General features: G+C 49.8%; 1 protein-coding gene across 1 annotated transcript in view; it reads left to right on the plus strand.

The window, feature by feature from the left end:
* The window catches only part of LOC140724190 (NACHT, LRR and PYD domains-containing protein 3-like), a 153,778-nt gene that overhangs the window by 128,070 nt on the left and 1,379 nt on the right, over positions 1-24,329 (plus strand). Inside the window, exons 4-6 of the mRNA XM_073038678.1 lie at positions 5,636-7,382; positions 14,843-14,929; positions 24,013-24,183. Coding sequence (XP_072894779.1) covers positions 5,636-7,382; positions 14,843-14,929; positions 24,013-24,183 — 2,005 coding nt within the window. The remainder of the gene's footprint in view (positions 1-5,635; positions 7,383-14,842; positions 14,930-24,012; positions 24,184-24,329) is intronic.

Below are 24,329 nucleotides of genomic sequence, written 5' to 3' on the forward strand. Positions count from 1 at the left end.
CCACACAACCCTGACAGGTTCCTGACACACTGTGAGACCCCACACACCCCTGACAGGGTCCTGACACACTGTGAGATACCACACACACCTGGCAGGTTCCCAACCCACTGTGAGACCCCACACAACCCTGGCAGGTTCCTGACACACTGTGAGACCCCAGGTCACCAATTTAATGTGTTGAATCACTGTGAGACCCCACACAACCCAGACAGGGTCCAGTCACACTGTGAGACCCCACACAACCCTGGCAGGGTCCTGACACACTGTGAGACCCCACACAACCCTGGCAGGTTCCTGACACACTGTGAGACCCCACACAACCCTGACAGGGTCCTGACACACTGTGAGACCCCACACACCCCTGACAGGTTCCTGACACACTGTGAGACCCCACACAATCCTGGCAGGTTCCTGACACACTGTGAGACCCCACACAACCCTGGCAGGTTCCTGACACACTGTGAGACCCCACACAACCCTGACAGGTTCCTGACACACTGTGAGACCCCACACAACCCTGGCAGGTTCCTGACACACTGTGAGACCCCACACACCCCTGACAGGGTCCTGACACACTGTGAGAACCCACACAACCCTGACAGGGTCCTGACACACTGTGAGACCCCACACACCCCTGACAGGGTCCAGACACACTGTGAGACCCCACACACCCCTGACAGGGTCCTGACACACTGTGAGATTCCACACACACCTGGCAGGGACGTGAAACACTGTGAGGCACCACACAGACCTGACAGTGTCCTGACAAACTGTGAGACCCCACATTCTCTTAGCACGCTCCCGACATGCTGTGAGATGCCACAGCTCCCTGAAAGAGTCCTAACACAAAGTGAGACCCCAAACACCTCTGTAAGGGTCCGGACACGCTGTGAGACAACACACACCACTGACAGGGTCCTGACACACTGTGAGACTCCACACACCCCTGACAGGGTCCTGACACCCTGTGAGACCCCACACAACCCTGGCAGGTTCCTGACACACTGTGAGATCCCACACAACCCTGACAGGGTCCTGACACACTGTGAGACCCCACACACCCCTGACAGGGTCCAGACACACTGTGAGACCCCACACACCCCTGACAGGGTCCTGACACACTGTGAGATTCCACACACACCTGGCAGGGACGTGAAACACTGTGAGGCTCCACACATCCCTGACAGTGTCCTGACAAACTGTGAGACCCCACATTCTCTTAGCACGCTCCCGACATGCTGTGAGACGCCACAGCTCCCTGAAAGAGTCCTAACACAAAGTGAGACCCCAAACACCTCTGTAAGGGTCCGGACACGCTGTGAGACAACACACACCACTGACAGGGTCCTGACACACTGTGAGACTCCACACACCCCTGACAGGGTCCTGACACCCTGTGAGACCCCACACAACCCTGGCAGGTTCCTGACACACTGTGAGATCCCACACAACCCTGACAGGGTCCTGACACACTGTGAGACCCCACACACCCCTGACAGGGTCCAGACACACTGTGAGACCCCACACACCCCTGACAGGGTCCTGACACACTGTGAGATTCCACACACACCTGGCAGGGACGTGAAACACTGTGAGGCACCACACATCCCTGACAGTGTCCTGACAAACTGTGAGACCCCACAATCTCTTAGCACGCTCCCGACATGCTGTGAGATCGCACACACCCGTGGCAGGTTCCCAACCCACTGTGAGATGCCACAGCTCCCTGAAAGAGTCCTAACACAAAGTGAGACCCCAAACACCTCTGTAAGGGTCCGGACACTCTGTGATATTGCACACACCACTGACAAGAACCTGACCCACAGTCCAACCCCAGAAACCCCTGACAGGATCCTGACACACTGTGAGACCCCAGACACCCCTGACAGGGTCCTGACAGCCTGTGAGATCCCACACATCCCTGACAGGGCCCTGACACACTGAGAGACCACACACACCCCTGACAGGGTCCTGACACACTGAGAGACCACACACACACATGACAGGGTTTTGACAGCCTGTGAGACCCCACACACTACTGTCAGGGCCTTGAGTCACTGTGAGACCCCACGCACCCCTGACAGGGTCCTGACACACCCTGAGATCCCACTCACCCCTGTCAGGGTCCTGACACACAGAGACCCCATAAAACCCTAGCAGGGTTGTGATACAATGTGAGACCCCACACACCCATGACAGTGTCCTGACACACTGAGAAATGCCACACTCCCCTGGAACGGTCCTGACACACTGTGAGACCCCTCGCACCCCTGACAGGTTCCTGACACACTGTGAGATCCCACACATCCCTGGCAGTGTCATGACACACTGTCAGAACCCACACATCCCTGACAGGGTCCTGACACATTGTGAGACCCCACATACCCCTGGCAGGGTCCTGACACACTGTGAGATCCCACATACCCCTGGCAGGGTCCTAACACACTGTGAGACCCCACACACCCCTGACAGGGTCCTGACACACCGTGAGACCCCACACATCCTTGACACGGTCCCGACCAACTGTGAAACCCCACACCCCTGACAGGGTCCTGACACACTGTGAGGCCACAAACACCCATGGCAGGTTCCCGACAGACTGTGAAACCCCACACAGCCCCGACAGGGTTCTGACACACTTTGTGACCCCACACACCCCTGGCAGGGTCCTGACCCACTGAGAGACCCCACACACCCCTGGCAGGGTCCCCACAGACTTTGAGATCCCAAATACCCCTGGCAGGGTTCTGACGTCTGTGAGATGCGACACACCGCTGACGGGATCCTGACACACTGAGACACAACACACCCCTGGCAGGGGCCCGACAGACAGTGAGACGCCACACACATCTGAGAGGGTCCTATCACACTGAGAGGCAACACACCCTCATAAGAGGATCCTGACAAACATTGAGACCCCACACAAACCTGATAGGGTCCTTACACACTGTGAGACCACACACAACCCTGGCAGGTTCCCGACAGACTGCGAAACCCCACACACCCCCGACGGGGTTCTGATACATTGTGAGACCCCACACATCCCTGACAGTATCCTGACACACTGTGAGACCCCATACACCCCTGAAGGGTCCTGACACACTGTGAGACCCCACACACCCCTGACAGGGTCCTGACACACTGTGAGACCCCACACACCTGACAGGATCCTGACACACTGTGAGACCCGACACACCCCTGACAGGGTCATGACACACTGTGAGACCCCACACACCCCTGACAGGGTCCTGACACACTGTGAGACCCCACACACCCCTGACAGGGTCCTGACACACTGTGAGACCCCACACACCCCTGACAGGTTCCTGACACACTGTGAGACCTGACACACCCCTGACAGGGTCATGACACACTGTGAGACCCCATACACCCCTGACAGGGTCCTGACACACTGTGAGAGCCCACACACCCCTGACAGGGTCCTGACACACTGTGAGATCCCACACACTACTGACATGGTCCTGACACACTGTGAGACACCACACACTCCTGACAGTGACCTGACACACTGTGAGACCCCACACACACCTGACAGGTTCCTGACACACTGTGAGACCCGACACACCCCTGACAGGATCTTGACACACTGTGAGACCCCACACACCTGACAGGATCCTGAGACACTGTGAGACCCCACACACACCTGACAGGGTCCTGACACACTGTGAGACCCGACACACCCCTGACAGGGTCCTGACACACTGTGAGATCCCACACACTCCTGACAGGGTCCTGACACACTGTGAGACCCCACACATCCCTGACAGGGTCCTGACACACTGTGAGACCACACACACCCCTGACAGGGTCCTGACACACTGTGAGATCCCACACACTCCTGACAGGGTGCTGACACACTGTGAGACCCCACACAACCCTGACAGGGTCCTGACACCCTGTGAGACCCCACACAACCCTGGCAGGTTCCTCACACCCTGTGAGACCCCACACACCCCTGACAGGGTACTGACACACTGTGAGACCCCACACACCCCAGACAGGGTCCTGACACACTGTGAGACCCCCCCCCCACATACCCCTGACAGGGTACTGACAGACTGTGAGACCCCACACACCCCTGACAGGGACCTGATCCACTGTGAGACCCCAGACACGCCTGACAGGGTCCTAACACACTGAGAGACACCACAAGCTCCTAAGAAGATCTTGACAAACATTAAGACCCCACACACCCCTGACAGGGTCCTGACACACTGAGAGACCCCACACACCCCTGACAGGTCCTGATCCACTGTGAGACCCCAGACACCCCTGAAAGGGTCCTGACACACTGTGTGACCCCACACACCCCTGACAGGGTCCTGACTCACTGTGAGACCCCACACAACACAGCCAGAGTCCTGACACACTGTGAGACCCCACACAACACAGACAGAGTCCTGACACACTGTGAGATCCCACTCACCCCTGACAGGGTCCTGAGACACTCTGAGACCCCACACACACCTGGCAGGTTCCTGACACACTGGGAAACCCCACACACACCTGGCAGGTTCCTGACACACTGTGAAACCCCACACTCTCCTGACAGGGTCCTGGCACACTGTGAGACCCCACACACCCTGACAGGGTCCTGACACACTGTGAGATTTATCAGCCCCCTGATAGGGTATTGACATATTTCGAGATGCCAGACACACCTGGCAGGCTCCTGACAAACACAGAGACCCCATAAAACCCTGGCGGGGTCGTGATACATTGTCAGAAAGCACACACCCTGACAGTATCCTGACACACCGTGAGATGTAGCAGCCCCCTGATAGGGTATTAACATATTTCGAAATGCCACACATCCCCGGCAGAGTCCTGACACACCTTGAAGCCCCACACACCACTGGAAGGGTCCTGACACACTGTGACACCCCACACACCCCTGACAGTGTCCTGACACGCTGTGAGACCCACACACCCCTGACAGGGTCTGACACACCGTGATACCCAACACACTCCTGACAAGTTCCTGATAGACAGTGAGACGCCACACAACGCTGGCAAGGTCCCAACAAACTGTTAGACCCCACACATCCCTGACGGGGTCCTGACACACTGTGAGACCCCACACACCCCTGACAGGATTAACAGCCACTTTGAGATGCCACACACCCCAACCAGCCACCCACATTGCACGTGCTGATGTGCAAAGTTACTTCTTGTATTTTGAATCAGTGACGGTAGGTGGGAAGGGGAGCTGTGACTCACCGACCTGTTCCTTTGACAGAATGCCCACTACCCTCTTCTCCATCTCCATACGCCACATCAACACTGGGGATGAAACGTTTCTTCCTCAGGTAAAAATGACAGCGGTGACAGTAGTGGGAGATTGTCTGGTATGAGACAGTCAGGGGTAAGTAAACTACCAGGGAAATACTCAGCTTCACAGCACAGTTAATATGGAAACGTGATAATCTGGTGTTTATGTAGACCAGGCCTCTCTGTCCAGTCAGGTGTATGTTAATGAAATTTACTTTACTGTACCAGCATCCATTCATGAATTCAGTTAACGCAATAGCTTTGAGGTAACTCTTGTGTGCTTAAATACTGAGTTCTGAGTTGAGGCATCTAACAGTTTGTCCACTGTCTGTTCCCATGGAAGATGTTCAACAGAAACACAAGGAGACTCTGCGGGCACAAACTGAAACACTGAGAGTGAACACGATCCTGATGAGGGAGAAGGTGAAGGTTTTCCAGCTGGTTGATCGATACGCTGAGCTCACGGTCATTTCTACTATTCGAGATCGGAGACTGGTGGAACACGAGCTGCTGGCAAGAGGCAGAGACCACGAGGAGTGGAGACAGAAACATCTCCGCGGAGAGCTGGAGAAAATCAGCACCAGACATCTGTTTCAGAGAAATTACTCACATAGCAGACGGGGCCAAAAGATTCCCGGATGTAAGGCAACAGTGGCCGGAGTCCCGGGGATCGGGAAAACAACAATGATACAAAAAATTGTTTACGACTGGACCACAGGGAAAATATACCAACAATTCCAGTTTGTCTTCAGTTTTAGGTTCCGGGATTTAAACTCCATTAACGGCAGAATAAACCTGAGGGAACTGATTCTGGATCAGTATCCTTACTTTGGGAATTTCCTGAGAGAGGTCTGGAAGAACCCAGAGGGATTGCTGTTTATATTCGATGGTTTGGATGAATTCAAACACAAAATCGATTTTGCTGACAGTCGAAGAGATACAGAACCCAAGCACCAGTGCCCAGATCCCGAGTGGTGGTGTGAAGTGTCTGACATTGTGTACAGTTTAATCCAGGGCAAGCTGCTCCCAGGGTGTTCAGTGCTGGTGACCACCCGCCCCACTGCGTTACATTTATTGGAAAAGGCTGATATCAGTGTCTGGGCTGAAATCCTGGGATTTGTTGGTGAGGAACGGAAGGAATATTTCATCAGGCATTTTGAAGATCAGACGGTGGCGGAAGCTGTTTTCAAACATGTGAAGGATAATGAGATCCTGTATACCATGAGCTACAACCCCTCCTACTGCTGGATCCTCGCTCTGGCACTGAGCCCCTTCTTCACACAAAGAGTCAGGGACCCACAGCGACTTCCCAAGACCATCACCCAACTGTACTCCTACTATATTTACAACATCCTGAAAAACCACGGCCGTGAGATTGAGAACCCCCGTGATGTGTTACTCAGGGTTGGTCAGATGGCCTTCAGAGGAGTGTCCGAGAGGAAGATTGTATTTACAGATGGAGATTTGATCAAGTACAATCTGCAGCCTTCACAGTTCCTGTCCGGGTTCCTGATGGAGCTTTTGGAGAGAGAGGATTCTGCCCGGAGCGTGGTGTACACATTCCCACACCTCACCATCCAAGAGTTTGTAGCTGCAGTCGCACAATTCCTGAATCCACATCCCACGGATATCCTGAAATTCCTCACTGAAGCCCACAGCACGACAGACGGGCGATTTGAGGTATTTCTCTGTTTTGTTGCTGGGCTCTCCTCCCCAATGACAGCTCGGGGCCTGGAGGAGTTTCTCGGAGCATTTCCCAATGAAACAACCTGCCGGGTGATTGACTGGGTGAAGGAGGAGGTTAAACGCCAGAGTAGAAACACGGGGAGTGAAGCTGGTAAAAGGAGCCTTCTGAACACATTGCACTACCTGTTTGAGTCTCAGAATCGTGGCCTGGCTCAGGCCGCACTGGGATCTGTGGAAACACTTTTATTCAGTAGAATGACACTGAACCCGATTGACTGCGCGGTCCTGTCTCATGTCATCGGACTCTGTGATACAATAAAACACCTCAACCTGGAGAACTGCCACATTCAGTGTGAAGGAATCCAGTGGCTGGGACCCGGGCTGCACAAGTGCCAGGAGTTGGGGTAACTTGATTTATCTCTCACTCTGAACTGTGAAACTGTCTCATTGTGTTGCTTCAATGTAAAGGAATTTCCGTAAATTTGTAGTAAATCAGATTGTGAAGAATTGTGACAAATGCCCACGGGGTCAGTCAGTAATTCCCCAAGGACGGGAGGGTTCTGTGGTTCCTTGTGAAGGGATGTTGGAGACTTCATCAGATCAGTGAACAACGGTCATTGGTTTAATGGTAGTAAATCACAGGAATGGCCGTGTTTCTCGCTACCTGTGACACGTCCATTGACAATGTTCCTTCTCACTGTTACTGACACCCAGACCGACACTGACTGCAACAGGTGGGTCAGAGATTCACAACCCCTTCCCGGTGTGGGACAAGAAACCATCAGCAGACTGCCCCAGTGAGAAGGAAAGAAATACCATTGTGAGATTGTCCTCCCACTGCCCTTCCCCGTGTGTGACTTTGCTCACTTCCAGATACGCAAAGAGCGAGGGCGCATCTCCTCTGGGGCTCTGTTCAGACCCAACACACACGTACAAAAAAATTATGCATCCGCTCGTCTTGTAGGATTATCATTTACCCTTGGAATCCTCCTGTGGGACCTCTCATCCCAATCCCCCTTCCATTCTTTGGAATCTCACCCCCATCCCCATTCCTCCTATGGGCTCTCTATTACACTTTCCTCATCCTCCTGTGGGATGTCTTTTCCACACAACTCCCCCCCCCACTTCATGTGAGATCTTTCCTCCCCATCCCTCTTCCTCCGGTGAGATCTCTTCTCCCCATCCCTCTTCCTCCTGTGAGATCTCTCTTCCCCATCCCTCTTCCTCCTGTGAGATCTCTCTTCCCCATCCTACTTCCTCCTGTGGGATCTCTCTCCCCCATTGACTTCTTCCTGTTGGATCTCTCTTTGGCATGCTCCATTGTCCTGTGCAATCTCTCTTCCCCAGCCCCCTTCCTGCTGTGAGATTTCTCTTCTCAAACCCACATCCTCCTGTGGGATCTCTCTTCCACATCTCTCCTCCTCCTGGCTGATCTCTCATCCCCTTCCCCCTTCATCCTGTTTAATCCCTCTCTCTCCTTCCCCCTTACTCCCATAGGACCCATATTCCCCATCCCCCTTCCTCCTGTGGGTTCTCTCTTTCCCATCACTTTCCTCCTGTGGGTTCTCTCTTCCCCATCCCCCTTCCTCCTGTGAGATCTCTCTTCCCCATCCCTCATCCTGCTGTGGGATCTCTCTTCCGCATCGCCCTTCATCCTGTGGGATCTCTCATCCCCATCCCCCTTCCTCCTGTGGGTTCTCTCTTACCCATCACTTTCCTCCTGTGGGTTCTCTCTTCCCCATCCCCCTTCCTCCTGTGAGATCTCTCTTCCCCATCCCTCATCCTGCTGTGGGATCTCTCTTCCACACTCCCATGCCACCTTTGGGATCTCCCTTCCCCATCCCCTTCTTCCTGTGGGATTCCTTCCTCCTGTGGGTTCTCTCTTCCCCACCCCCATCCCCCTTTCGCCTGTGGGATCTCTCCTCCCCATAGAATCATAAAATCATAGAACACTACAGCACAGAAAACAAGCCATTCGGTCCTTCTAGTCTGTACCAAAACTTTATTCCGCTAGCCCCATTGACCTGCACCCAGTCCATAACCCTCCAGTCCTCTCCCATCCATGTATCTATCCAATTTATTCTTAAAGCTGAAGAGTGAGTCCACATTTTCCACATCAGATGGCAGCTCGTTCCACGCTCGCACCACCCTCTGAGTGAAGAAGTTCCTCCTAATGCTCCCCCTAAACCTTTCCCCTTTCACGCTGAAACCATTTCTTCACATATTTATGTCTCCTAATCTATGTGGAAAGAGCCTATTCACATTTACCCTGTCTATACCCTCATAATTTTGTAAACCTGTATCAAATCTCCCCTCATTCTTCTACGCTCCAAGGAATAAAGTCCTAACCTGTTCAATCTTTCCTTGTAACTCAACTCCTGAAGAGCCGGCAACATCTTAGTAAATCTTCTCTGCACTTTTTCAAACTTACTGATATCCTTCCTATAGTTAGGTGATCAGAACTGCACACAATACTCCATATTTGATCTCACCAATGTCTTATACAACCTCACCATAATATTCCAACTACTAAACTCAACTTTCATGTATTCATGCCAGGGTGACAAAAGCCTTCTTTACAACCCTGTCTACCTGTGATGCCAATTTCAGGGAATTATGTATCTGAACCCCCAGATCCCTTTGTTTCTCCACACTATTCAGTGCCCTACCATTTACTGTGTACATCCTACCTTGATTTGTCCTTCCAAAATGCAACACCTCACACTTGTCTGCATTAAATTCCATCTGCCATTTTCTGGCCCATTCTTCCAGTTAGTCCAGATCCCTCTGCAAGCTTTGAAAGCCTTCCTCGCTGTCCACAACACATCCATCTTAGTGTCATCCACAAACCTGCTGATCCAATTTATCACATTATCACCTAGATCATTGATATGGACAACAAACAACAATGGTCCCAGCACAGATCCCTGAGGCACACCACTAGTCACAGGCCTCCAGTCTGAGAAGCAATCATTCACTACCACTCTCTGTCTTCTCCCGCACAGCCAATTCGAATCCAGTTTACAACCGCTCCATGGATACCTAGTGTCTGGACCTTTAGAACTAACCTCTTATGTGGGACCTTCTCAAAGGCCTTACAAAAGTCAATGTAGACAACATCCACAGCCTTTCCTTCATATGCATTCTTGGTAACCTCCTCGAAAAACACTACAAGATTCATTAAACACGATCTACCACACACAAAGCCATGCTGACTATCTTTAATCAGCCCTTGGTTGTCCAAAACCTTGTATATCCGATCTCTCAGAACACCTTCCAGTAATTTACTTACTACTGATGTCAGGCTTACTGGCCTGTAATTACCTGGTGTACTTTTGGAGCCTTTTTCAAACAACGAAACAACCTGAGCTACCCTCCAATCCTCCGGCACCGCACCCGTGGCTGAGGACATTTTAAATATTTCTGCCAGGGCCCCTGCAATTTCTACATTAGTCTCTCTCAAGGTCCAAGAAAATATCATGTCAGGCCCGGGGGGTTTATCTACCTTTATTCACTGTAAGGCAGCAAGCACCTCCTCCTCTTTAATCTCTATATGTTCCATGACACTACTGTTTGTTTGCCTTAATTCCATATCCACTATGCCAGTTTCCTGAGTAAACATTGACGCAAAAAACTGTTTAAGATCTCCCCAATCTCGTGAGGCTCCACACATAGACGACCACTCTGATCTTCTAGTGGACCAATTTTGTCCTTTACTATCCTTTTACTCTTAATATACTTGTAGAAACCCTTCGGGTTTACCTTCTCATTATCTGCCAAAGCAACCTCATGTCTTCTTTTTGCTTTCCTGATTTCCTTCTTTAGCATTCCCTTACATTTTCTATACTCTTCAAGTACCTCATTTGTCCCTTGTTGTCTATACCTGCTAAACACCGACTTAACCAGATCGCCAATATCCCTTGAAAACCAAGGTTCTCTATCCCTGTTAACTTTGCCTGTAATCCTGGCAGGAACATGCAAACTCTGCACTCTCAAAATTTCACCCTTGAAGGCGTTCCACTTACTGAACACATCCTTGCCAGAAAACAACTTATCCCAATCCACTTTTCCCAGATCCTCTCTCATTTCCACAAAATTGGCCCTTCTCCAATTCAGAACCTTAACTGGTGGACCAGTCCTATCCTTATCCATAATTATCTTGAAACTAATGACATTATGGTGACTGGACCCAAAATGTTTGCTTACATATACTTCTGTCACCTGACCTGTCTGGTTCCCTAATAGGGGATCAGGTACTGCACCCTCTCTCGTTGGTACCTCAGTATATTGATTTAGAAAACTTTCCTGAACACATTTGACAAACTCCACGCCATCTAACCCTTTCTCAGAGTGGGAGACCCCGTCAATATGTGGAATTTTAAAATCCTCTACGATTACAACTTTTTGCTCCTCCAATTCTCTCTGCCTATTGGACGGTCTATAATACAACCCTATTAGTGTGGTCACACCTTTCCCGTTCCTCAGTTCCACCCATATGGCCTCTGTAGATGTGCCCTCCGGGCTGTCCCGTCTACGCACAGCTGTGAGATTCTCGCTGACTGGTAATGCCACTCCTCCCACTTTCATCCTTCACCTCTATCACGTCTGAAACAATTGAAACCCGGAACATGAAGCTGCCAGTCCTGCCTCTCCTGCAACCAAGTCTTACTAATAGCAATAATGTCGATATCATGATGTGCCAATCCACGCCCTAAACTCATCTGCCTTACCTACAATACTCCTTGCATAGAAATAGATGCAACTGAGAACATTCCTCTCACGTACAAATCTTTGATATCTGTCTATACAAGCAGTCCTCACATGACCCTTATCCTCCTCCACCTCACTATCTGCTCTAACACTCTGGTTCCCCTCCCACTGCAATCTAGTTTAAAACCCCCGGAGCAGAGCTTGCTAACCTACCGGCAAGGATGTTAGTCCCCTCCACTTCAGGTGCAAACTGTCCAATTCGAACTGGTCCCACCTCCCCTGGAAGAAAGGCCAATTGTCCAGAAACATGAACCCCTCCAGCATGCACCATCACCTCAGCCACGTATTTAGCTGCATTATCTTCCTATTTCTAGCCTCACTAGCACGTGGCATGGGTAGCAATCCACCTGTGAGATCTCGCTTTCCCAACCCCCTTCATCCTCTGGGCTCTCTGTTCCCACTCTCATTTCCTTCCAACTGTTGGATCTCTCCTCAGCATCCACCTTCCTCCTGTGGGATCTCTCATCCCCATCCCCTTCCTCCAGTGGGATCTCTCTTCCCCATCTCCCTTCCTCCTGTGGGATCTCTCTTCCCCATTCCCCATCCTCCTGTGGGATCTCTCTTCCCCATCCCCCATTCTCCTGTGGGATCCCTCTTGCCCATCCCCCTTCCTCCTGTGGGATCTCTCTTCCCAATTCCCCTTATTCCTGTGGGATCCCTCTTCCCCATCCCCCATCCTCCTCTGGGATCTCTCTTGCCCATCCCCCTTCCTCCTGTGTGATCTCTTCCCCATCCCCCATCCTCCTGTGGGATTTCTTTTCCCCATCCCCCTTCCTCCTGTAGGAACTCTCTTCCCCATTCCTTCTCCTTCTCTGCGATTTCTCTCACCAATCCCCCATCCTCCTGTGGTTTATCTCTTCCCCATCCACTTTACTCTGGTGGTATCTCTCTCTCCCATCTCCGTTCCACCAGTGGGATCTCTCTTCCCCATTCCTTTTCCTCCTGTGGGATCTCTCTTCCCAATCCCTTTTCCTCCGGTGGGATCTCTTCCCCATCCCGCTTCCTCCTGTGGGATCTCTACCCCATCCCCCTTCCTCCAGTGGGATCTCTCTCTCCCATCTCCCTTGCTCCTGGGGGAACTCTCTTCCCAATCCCCCTTCCTCCTTTGGCATCTCTACCCAATCCCCCTTTCTGCTGTGGGAACTCTATTCCCCATCTCCCTTCCACCAGTGGGATCTCTCTTCCCCATTCCCCTTCCACCGGTAGTATCTCTCTCCCATCCCCCTTACTCCATTGGGATCTCTCTTTCCCATCCCCCTTCCTCCTGTGGGATCTCTCTACCCCATCGCCCTTCCTCCTGTGGGATCTCTATTCCCCATCATCCTACCTCCTGTGGGATCTCTCTTCCCCACTCCCCTTCCTCCTGTGGAATCTCTTCCCCATTCCCCTTCCTTCAGTGGAATCTCTCTTACCCATTCCCCCTCTTCCTCTGGGATGTCTCTTCTCCATCCCCCTTCCTCCTGTGGGATCTCTATTCCCATCCCCCTTCTTTCCCTGGGATCTCTCTCCCCCATTCCTCTCACGTCTCTGGGATCTCAAATCCCCATTCCTCTTCCTCCTGTGGAATCACTTCCCCATCCCCCTTCCTCGTGGGTTCTCTATTCCCCATCCCCCTTCCTCCTGTGGGCTCTATCATCCCCATACCCCTTCCTCCTGTCGGATCTCTTTCCCACATTCCACTTCCTTCCCTGGGATCTCTCTTCCCCATCCCCCTTCCTCCTGTGGGATCTCTCTTCCCCATCCCCCTTCCTCCGTTGGGATCTCTCATCCCCATCACCCTTCCTCCTGTGGGATCTCTCTTCCCTATCCCCCTTACTTCTCTGGGATCTCTCTTCTCCATCCCCCTTCCACCTGTGGGATCTCTATTCCCATCCCCCTTCCTTTGCTGGGATCTGTCCCCCATCCCCCACCCGTCTCTGGGACATCTCTTCCCCATCCTCCTTCCCCTTCTGGGATCTCTCTTCCCCATCCCCCTTCGTCCTGTGGGATCTCTCTTCCCCATCCCCATTCCTCCCATGCGATATCACTTCCCCATCCCCATTCCTGCTGCGGGATCTCTCTTCCCCATCCCCCTTCCTTCGGTGGGATCTCTCATACCCATCCCCATTCCTCCCGTGCGATCTCACTTCCTCATCCCCATTCCTGCTGCGGGATCTCTCTTCCCCATCCCCCTGCAGTCTCTGGGATCTCTCATCCCATCTCCCTTCCTCCTCTGGATCATCGTACCCCCATCCCGCCTTCCTCCTGTGGGAATTCTCATCCCCATCCCCGTTCCTGTGGGATCGCTCTCGCCCATCCCCTTCCTCCTATGGCATCTCACTTACCCATCCCCCCTCCTCCTTGGAGATTTCTCTCACAATACCCCTTCCTCCGGTGGGATCTCTCTCACCCATCCCCCTCCCGTCTCTGGGCTGTCTCTTCCCCTTCCCCCTTCGTCATCTGGGATCGCTCTTCCCTATTACCTTCCCTTCTGTGGTATCTCTTCCCCATTCCACTTCCACTGGTGGTATCTCTCTCTCTCATCCCCCTTCCTCCTATGGGATCTCTCTTCGCCATCTCCCTTCCTCCTGTGGGATCTCACGTCCCAATCCCCCTTCCTCCTGTGGGATCTCTCTTCCCCATCTCCCTTCCTCCTGTGGGATCTCTTCCCCATTACCCTTCCTCCAGTGGGATCTCTGATCCCCATCTCCCTTCCTCTTGTGGGATCTCTCTTCCCCATCCCCCTTCCTCCGTTGGGATCTCTCACCCCATCACCCTTCCTCCTGTGGTATCTCTCTTCCCCATCACTTTAGCTCGGGTGCATCTATTTCACTGTGTCCCATTGACATTTCTGCATTTCAGTCAGGAACACTTTTCTCTCCACCTGGAAATGAGAGAGAATATGTGGAGTTTACAAGGTCACACCGACAGACGAAATTACTGACATTCGGTGAATCCCCTGGAGCTGGGCAGTGAGGGACATTGACAGTGATGGGAACTCCGATCAGTGATTTACTGAAGGGTTTAATGTTTCCTGAAATATCCGAGTGAGAGAAATTCCCCCAGACCCACGGTTTGAATCACTTTGTTCATCAATCTGCCTGTTTGTGTTTAGACTTGGGCGGAATGACCTGGGAGATTCAGGACTGAAACTGGTGTCTGCGGCTCTGAAGAACCCGGAGTGTAAAATACAGAAACTGTGGTAAGTACCAGACTGTGGGAGATTGTGTTTATAGTCACTGGGTGTCTGACACCGAACATTAATGTGATCAGTAGAAACAAAGAAACATAGAAAAAATACAGGACAATACAGGCCCTTCGGCCCACAACGCTGTGCTGAACCTGTTTCTACCTTAGAATTACCTCGGTTCTATCCATAGCCCTCCATATTTCTAAACTCCATGTAGCCATCCTGGAGTTTAAAGATCCGATCGTTTCCGCCTCCACCACCGCCGACAGCAGCCCATTCCACGCACTCACCACTCTCTGTGTAAAAGAACTTACCCCTGACATTTCCTCTGTACCTCCTTCCAAGCACCTTAAAAATATGCCCTCTCGTGCTAGCCATTTCAGCCCTGGGGAAAAGCCTCTGACTATCTACATGATCAATGCCTCTCATTATCTTGTACACCTCTATCAAATCACCTCTCATCCTCTGCCTCTCCAAGAGAATAGGCCGTGTTCACTCAACCTATTTTCATAAGGCATGCTCCCCAATCCAGGCAACATCCTTGTAAATCTCCTCTGCACCCTTTCTATGGTTTCCATGTCCTTCCTGTAGTGAAAAGACCAGAATTGAGCACAATACTCCAAGTGGGGTCTGATCAGGGTCCTGTATAGCTGCAAAATATAACCATAACAGCACGGAAACAGGCCATCTTGGCCCTTGTAGTCCGTGCCGAACGCTTACTCTCACCTAGTCCCACCGACCTGCACTCAGCCCATAAGCCCCCATTCCTTTCCTGTCCATATTCCTATGCAATTTTACTTTAAATGACAATACCGAACCTGTGTCTACCACTTCTGCTGGAAGCTCATTCCATACAGCTCCCACTCTCTAAGTAAAGAAATTCCCCCTCATGTTACCCTTAAACTTTTGCCTCCTAACTCTCAAATCATGTGCTCTTATTTGAATCTCCGCTACTCTCAATGGAAAAAGCCTGTCCACGTCAACTCGATCTAACCCCCTCATAACCTGTCAACTCTTAAACATTACCTCTCGACTCTTAAACTCTATCCCCTGACTGATGAAGGCCAATACACCGTACGCCTTCTTAACTACAGAGTCAACCTGCACAGCAACTTTGAGTGTCCTATGTACTCGGACCCCAAGATCCCTCTGATCCTCCAAAATCCTCTAATAACAATTACAGCATGGAAACAGGCCATCTCGGCCCTTCTAGTCCGTGCCGACGCTTACACTCACCTAGTCCCACCGACCCGCACTCTGCCCATAACCCTCCATTCCTTTCCTGTCCATATACCTGTCCAATATTACTTTAAATGACAATACCGAAGCTGCCTTTACCACTTCTACTGGAAGCTCATTCCACACAGCCACCACTCTCTGAGTAAAGAAATTGTCCCTCGTGTTACCCTTAAACTTTTATAACCATATAACCATATAATAATCACAGCACGGAAACAAGCCATTCCGGCCCTCCTAGTCCGTGCCGAACTCTTAATCTCACCTAGTCCCACCTACCCGCACTCAGCCCATAACCCTCCACTCCTTTCCTGTCCATATACCTATCCAATTTTATCTTAAATGACACAACTGAACTGGCCTCTACTACCTCTACAGGAAGCTCATTCCACACAGCTATCACTCTCTGAGTAAAGAAATACCCCCTCGTGTTTCCCTTAAACTTTTGCCCCCTAACTCTCAAATCATGTCCTCTCGTTTGAATCTCCCCTACTCTCAGTGGAAACAGCCTATTCATGTCAACTCTCAAAATTTTAAATACCTCGATCAAATCCCCCCTCAACCTTCTACACTCCAATGAACAGAGACCTAACTTGTTCAACCTTTCTCTGTAACTTAAGTGCTGAAACCCAGGTAACATCCCAGTAAATCGTCTCTGCACTCTCTCTAATTTATTGATATCTTTCCTATAATTCGGTGACCAGAAATGTACACAATATTCCAAATTCGGACTTACCAATGCCTTATACAATTTTAACATTACATCCCAACTTCTGTACTCAATGCTCTGATTTATAAAGGCCAGCATTCCAAAAGCCTTCTTCACCACCCTATCTACATGAGACTCCACCTTCAGGGAACTATGCACTGTTATTCCTAGATCTCTCTGTTTCACTGCATTCCTCAATGCCCTACCATTTACCCTGTATGTTCTATTTGGATTATTCCTGCCAAAATGTAGAACCTCACACTTCTCAGCATTAAACTCTATCTGCCAATGTTCAGCCGATTCTTCTAACCAGCATAAATCTCCCTGCAAGCTTTGAAAACCCACCTCATTATCCACAACATCTCCTACCTTAGTATCATCGGCATACTTACTAATCCAATTTACCACCCCATCATCCAGATCATTTATGTATATTACAAACAACATTGGGCCCAAAACAGATCCCTGAGGCACCCCGCTAGTCACCGGCCTCCATCCCGATAAACAATTATCCACCACTACTCTCTGGCATCTCCCATCTAGCCACTGTTGAATCCATTTTATTACTCCAGCATTAATACCTAACGACTGAACCTTCTTAACTAACCTTCCATGTGGAACTTTGTCAAAGGCCTTGCTGAAGTCCATATAGACTACATCCACTGACTTACTCTCTTCAACATTCCTCGTAACTTTTTCAAAAAATTCAATAAGGTTTGTCAAACATGACCTTCCACGCACAAATCCATGCTGGCTACTCCTAATCAGATCCTGTCTATCCAGATAATTATAAATACTATCTCTAAGAATACTTTCCATTAACTTACCCACCACTGATGTCAAACTGACAGGTCTATAATTGCTAGGCTTACTTCTAGAACCCTTTTTAAACAATGGAACCACATGAGCAATACGCCAATCCTCTGGCACAATCCCCGTTTCTAATGACATCTGAAAGATCTCCGTCAGAGCTCCTGCTATCTCTACACAAACTTCCCTCAAGGTCCTGGGGAATATCCTGTCAGGATCCGGAGATTTATCCACTTTTAAATTTCTTAAAAGCGCCAGTATTTCCACCTCTTTAATTGTCATAGGTTCCATAACTTCCTTACTTGTTTCCCACACCTTACACAATTCAATATCCTTCTCCTTAGTGAATACCGAAGAGAAGAAATCGTTCAAAATCTCTCCCATCTCCCTCGGCTCCACACATAGCTGACCACCCTGATTCTCTAAGGGACCAATTTTATCCCTCACTATCCTCTTGCTTTTAATATAACTGTAGAAACCTTTCGGATTTACTTCCACCTTATTTGCCAAACCAAACTCATATCTTCTTTTAGCTTTTCTAATCTCTTTCTTAAGATTCCTTTTACATTCTTTATATTCCTCGAGCAATTCCTTTACTCCATGCTGCCTATATCTATTGTAGACATCCCTCTTTTTCCGAACCAAGTTTCTAATATCCCTTGAAAACCATGGCGCTTTCAAACCTTTAACCTTTCCTTTCAACCTAACAGGAACATTAAGATTCTGTACTCTCATAATTTCACCCTTAAATTATCTCCATTTCTCTATTACATCCTTCCCATAAAACAACTTGACCCAATCCACTCTCTCAAAATCCCTGCGCGTCTCCTCAAAGTTAGCCTTTCTCCAATCAAAAATCTCAACTCTAGGTCCAGTCCTGTCCTTCTCCATAATTATATTGAAGCTAATGCTATTGTGATCACTGGACCCGAAGTGCTCCCCAACACATACATCTGTCAGCTGACCTATCGCATTCCCTAACAGGAGATCCAACACTGCCCCATCTCTAGTCGGTACTTTCTGCTCACATTTCACAAACTCTAAACCATCCAGCCCTTTTACAGAATGAGCTTCCCAATCTATGTGTGGAAAATTAAAATCTCCCACAATCACCACCTTGTGTTTACTACAAATATCTGCTATCTCCTTACACATTTGCTCTTCCAACTCACGCTCCCCATTAGGTGGCCTATAATACACTCCTAACAGTGTTACTACACCTTTCCCATTCCTCAATTCCACCCAAATAGTCTCCCTAGAGGAGCTCCCTAATCTATCCTTCCAAAGCACCGCCATAAGATTTTCTCGGACAAGCAATGCAACACCTCCTCCTCTGGCCCCTCCTACTCTATCACACCTGAAGCAACTAAATCCAGGAATATTTAGTTGTCAATCACACCCTTCCTGCAACCATGTTTCACTAATAGCTACAACATCATAATTCCAGGTATCAATCCACGCTTTAAGCTCATCCACCTTTCTTACAATGCTCCTAGCATTAAAATAGATACATTTAAGATACTCTCCACCTCCTCCTCTCTTTTCATCCTAGCAATGCATTCAAATTTATTATCCTTTTCTTTCTTCTCCCCTACGTCTTCGGGCTGAGCGCATCCTTTTTCCATCACCTGCCTTTCCTCCCTCACACACTGTCTACTTACTTGCTCTACTGGTGAACTAACCTCCTCTCCCATAGTTTCCTCAAATTGATTTCCGCCCCCCCCCCCCCCATCTTACTAGTTTAAAGTCTGCCCTGTAGCCCTAGCAAACCTCTCCGCTAGGATATTGGTCCCCCCAGGATTCAAGTGTAACCCGTCCTTCTTGAACAGGTCACGCCTGCCCCAGAAGAGTTCCCAATGATCCAGAAACTTGAATCCCTGCCCCCTGCTCCAATGCCTCAGCCACGCATTCATCCTCCACCTAATTCCATTCCTACTCACTGTCACGTGGCACAGGCAGTAATCCCGAGATTACTACCTTTGCGGTCCTTCGTCTTAACTGCCTTCCTAACTCCCTACACTCTCGTTTCAGGACCTCTTCCCCTTTCCTACCTATGTCATTGGTACCTACATGTACCACGACTTCTGGCTCCTCACCCTCCCACTTCAGGATATCTTGGACGCGATCAGAAATGTCCCGGACCCTGGCACCAGGGAGGCAAACTACCATCCGGGACTCCCAATCACCTCCACAGAACCGCCTGCCTGAACCCCTGACTATCGAGTCCCCTATTACTATGGTCCTCTTTCTTCTATCCCTACCCTTCTGAGCTACAGGGCCGTCCTCTGTGCCGGAGGCCCGGCCACTGTCACTTCCTCCAGGTAGGCTGTCCCCCCCAACAGTACTCAAACATGAGTACTTATTGCCAAGGGGTACAGTCACTGGGGTACTCTCTAGTACCTGCCTCTTCCCCTTCCTGACCGTGACCCACCTATCTGCCTCCCGTGGCCCCGCAGTGAGCACCTGCCTGTAACTCCTCTCTATCACCTCCTCGTTCTCCCTGACCAGGCGAAGGTCATTGAGCTTTAGCTCCAGTTCCCTAACTCGGTCCCTCTGGAGCCGCAGTTTGGCGCACCTGGCACAGATGTGGACGTCCGGGAGGCTCGCAGACTCCAGGATCTCCCACATCCGACACCGAGAACAGCAAGCTGCCCTCACACTCATACTTACCGAAAAACTGAAAATAACAAGAACTAAAAGATAAGCCTACTGTGCCCTCTTCCTCCTAAGCCCTCTGAGCCCAAGCCCTACACTCTGCTCCCGGTTCACTCCGCTGCCCGCAAACGAAGCTGCCCGCTGCTTAAGGCTGCGTTCTTTTTATATCTTCCCTCCTTCCCAGGTCTCCTTCACGCGCCTGCGCAGTCCCGCCTCTCAGAACTCCGATCTGAGAAGTAATTTGAAAATGGCCGCCGCCGCACTTCCTCTCAAAGCCTCGCTGTCTCCTTCCCCTAATTCTCAAATCATGTCCTCTTGTTTGAATCTCCCCTACTCTCAACGGAACAAGCCTATCCATGTCAACTCGATCTATCCCCCTCATAACCTGTCAACTCTTAAACATTACTTCTCGACTCTTAAAATCAATCCCACGACTGATGAAGGCCAATACACCGTACCCCTTTTTAACTACAGAGTCAACCTGCATAGCAGCTTTGAGTGTCCTATGTACTCGGACCCCAGGATCCCTCTGATCCTCCACACTGTTAAGACTCTTACCATTAACACTATATTCTACCAGCATATTTGACCTACCAAAATGAACCACTTCACACTTATCTGGGTTGAACTCCATTTGCAACTTCTCAGCCCAGTTTTGCACCCTTTTGGTGTCCCACTGTGACCTCTGACAGCCCTCCACACTATCCACAACACCCCCAACCTTTGTGTCATCAGCAAACTTACTAACACTATCCCCTACTTCCTCATCCAGGTCACTTATAAAAATCACGAAGAGTAGGAGTCCCAGAACAGATCCCTGAGGCACATCACTGGTCACCGGCCTCCATGCAGAATATGACCCATCTACAACCACTCTTTGTCTTCTGTAGGCAAGCCGATTCTGGATCCACAAAGCAATGTCCCCTTGGATCCAATGCCTCCTTACTTTTTCAATAAGCCTTGCATATGGTACCTTATCAAATGCCTTGCTGAAATCCATATACACTACATCCACTGCTCTACCTTCCGGTCCTGGTGACTTATCCTATTTGATGCTTTGCAAAAGCTCCACCACATCCTCTTTCTTAATATCTACATTCTCAAGCGTTTCAGTCCACTGCAATTCATCCCTACAATTGCCAAGATCCTTTTCCGTTAGGAATACCGAAGCAAATGGTTCATTAAATACCTCCACTATTTCATCCGGTTCCATACACACTTTTCCATTGTCACACTTGTTTGATCCTATCCTCTCACATCTTATCCTCTTGCTCTTCACATACTTGCAGAATGCTTTGGGGTTTTCCTTAATCCTGTCCGCCAAGGCCTTCTCATGGCCCCTTCTAGCTCTCCTGATTTCATTCTAAAGCTCCTTCCTGCTAGCCTTATAATCTTCCAGATTCATATCATTGCCTCATTTGTTGAACCTTTCATAAGCTCTTCTTTTCTTCTTTACTAGATTTCCAACAGCCTTTGTACATCACCGATCTTGTACCCTACCATCCTTTCATTGTCTCATTGGAACGTACCTACTCAGAACCCCATGCAAATATCCCCTGAACATTTTCTACATTTCTTCGGTATGTTTCCCTGAGAACATCAGTTTCCAATTTATGTTTACAAGTTCCAGCCTGATAGCCTCATAGTTCCCCTTACTCTAATTAAAGGTTTCCCTAGCTTGCCTGTTCCTATCCCTCTCTAATGCTTTGGTAAAAGAGATAGAATTGTGATCACTATCTCCAAAATGCTCTCCCACTGAGAGACCTGACAGCTGACCAGGTTCATTTCCCAATACCAGATCAAGTACAGCCTCCCCTCCTGTAGGCTTATCTACATAATGTGTCAATAAACCTTCCTGAACACACCTAACAAATTCCACCCCATCCAAACCCCTCACTCGAAAGTTGTCAATCAATATTTGGGAAGTTAAAATCTCACACCTCAACAACCCTGTTATTGTTACTCCTTTCCAGAATCTGTCTCCCTATCTGCTCTTCGATGTCCCTGTTACTGTTGGGTGGTCTATACAAAACACCCAGTAGAGTTATTGACCCCTTCCTGTTCCTAACTTCCACCCACAGAGACGCCGTAGACAAACCCTCCACGACATCCTCCTTTTCTGCAGTCGTGACACTATCTCTGATCAACAGTACCATGCCCCCACCTCTTTTGCCTCCCTCCCTGTCCTTTCTGAAACAATTAAATCCTGACACTTGAAGTAGCCATTCTTGCCCCTGAGCCATCCAAGACTCTGTAATGGCCACAAAATCACAGCTCCAAGAGCTGATCCACGCTCTAAGCTCAACCGTTTTATTCATCATACTCCTTGCATTAAAATAGACACATCTCAAACCATCGGACTGAGTGCCTCCCTTCTCTATCACCTGCGTATCCTCCCTTTCACACTGTCTCCAAATTCTCTCTATTTGTGAGCCAAACTTCCTCTCCTCCATCACATCAATTTGGTTCCCTCCCCCCAGCAATTCTAATTTAAACTCTCCTCAGTAGCCTTTGCAAACCTTCCTGTCAGGATATTGGTCCCTCTGGGATTCAAGTGCAATCCGTCATTTTTGTACAGGTCACAGCTGCTCCAAAAGAGGTCCCAATGATCCAGAAATCTGCATCCCTGCCTCCTGCTCCAGTCCCTCAGTCAATGCGTTTATCCTCCACCTCATCCTAATCTTATTCTCACTGTCACGTTGCACAGGCAGTAATTCCGAGATCACTACCTTTGAGGTCCTGCTTCTCAACTTCCTTCCTAACTCCCTGTACTCTGTTTTCAGGACCTCTTCCCTTTTCCTACCTATGTCACTGTTACCAATCTGTACCACGACCTCTGGCTGTTCTCCCTCCCACTGCACGATATCTTGGACGTGATCAGAAACATCCAGGACCCTGGCACCTGGGAGGCAAACAACCATCCCAGTTTCTTTCCTGCCTCCACAGAATCGTCTGTCTGACCCCCTAACTATAGAGTCCCCTATCTCTGCTGCCATCCTCTTCCTTTCCCTACCCTTCTGAGCCACAGGTTCCAGACTCAGTGCCAGAGGCACTGACACTGATGCTCCCCCTCCAGCAGTACTTGATCAGGAGTACTTATTGTCAAGGGGTACAGCCACTGGGGTATTCACTAGTAACTGCTTCTTGCCCTTCCCTCTCCTGACTGTGACCCACTTCTTCAGTCTCCCGTGGCCCCGGTGTGACCACCTGCCTGTGACTCCTCTCGATCACCTCCTCGCTCTCCCTGACCAGACGAAGGTCATCGAGCTGCATCTCCAGTTCCCTAACTCGGTCCCTAAGGAGCTGCAGCTCGACACACCGGGTGCAGATGTTGCCATCCAGGAGGCTGGGAGTCTCCAGGATCTCCCACATCTGACACCGAGCACAGAAAACCAGCCTCACACACATACTGTCTGTCTGTATTGTAAACAGATAACCTACCTCGCCTCGACCCTTTATCGCCGAAGCCCCGTTGAGCCAAAGCCTTCCTACTCTGTCTCCCGCTCCTCTGACGCTCGCTCTGTAAATCTGTCTTCCTTTTAAACTCTTCTTGCTGTTCTCACTGGCCGACTTGCGCAGTCGTGCTGAAGAAAAAAATCAGTAATTGTGTTACTGATAAACACTGGGGCTTTGTACCGTCTCCTGTCTCTCTGTGTCCTTCACCCTCACTCTCTCTCATCTCCAGGCTGAATTATGTCGGTCTCACAGATTCTGGTGCCAAGGATCTCGCCTCCGCTCTCAGTACAAACCCATCACTGACGGAGCTGAACCTGAGTGATAATAAACTGGGAGATTCAGGAGTGAAACTGGTCTCTGCGGCTCTGAGGAACCCGGAGTGTAAAATACAGAAACTGGTGTAAGTACCAGACTGTGGGAGATTGTGCTTACAGTCACTGGGTGTCTGACACTGAACATTAATGTGATCAGTAATTGTGTTACTGATAAACACTGGGGATTTGTACCATCTCCTGTCTCTCTGTGTCCTTCACCCTCACTCTCTCT

The sequence above is a fragment of the Hemitrygon akajei genome, unplaced genomic scaffold (genome assembly GCF_048418815.1).
Source record: "Hemitrygon akajei unplaced genomic scaffold, sHemAka1.3 Scf000172, whole genome shotgun sequence".
Taxonomy (NCBI): Eukaryota; Metazoa; Chordata; class Chondrichthyes; order Myliobatiformes; family Dasyatidae; genus Hemitrygon; species Hemitrygon akajei.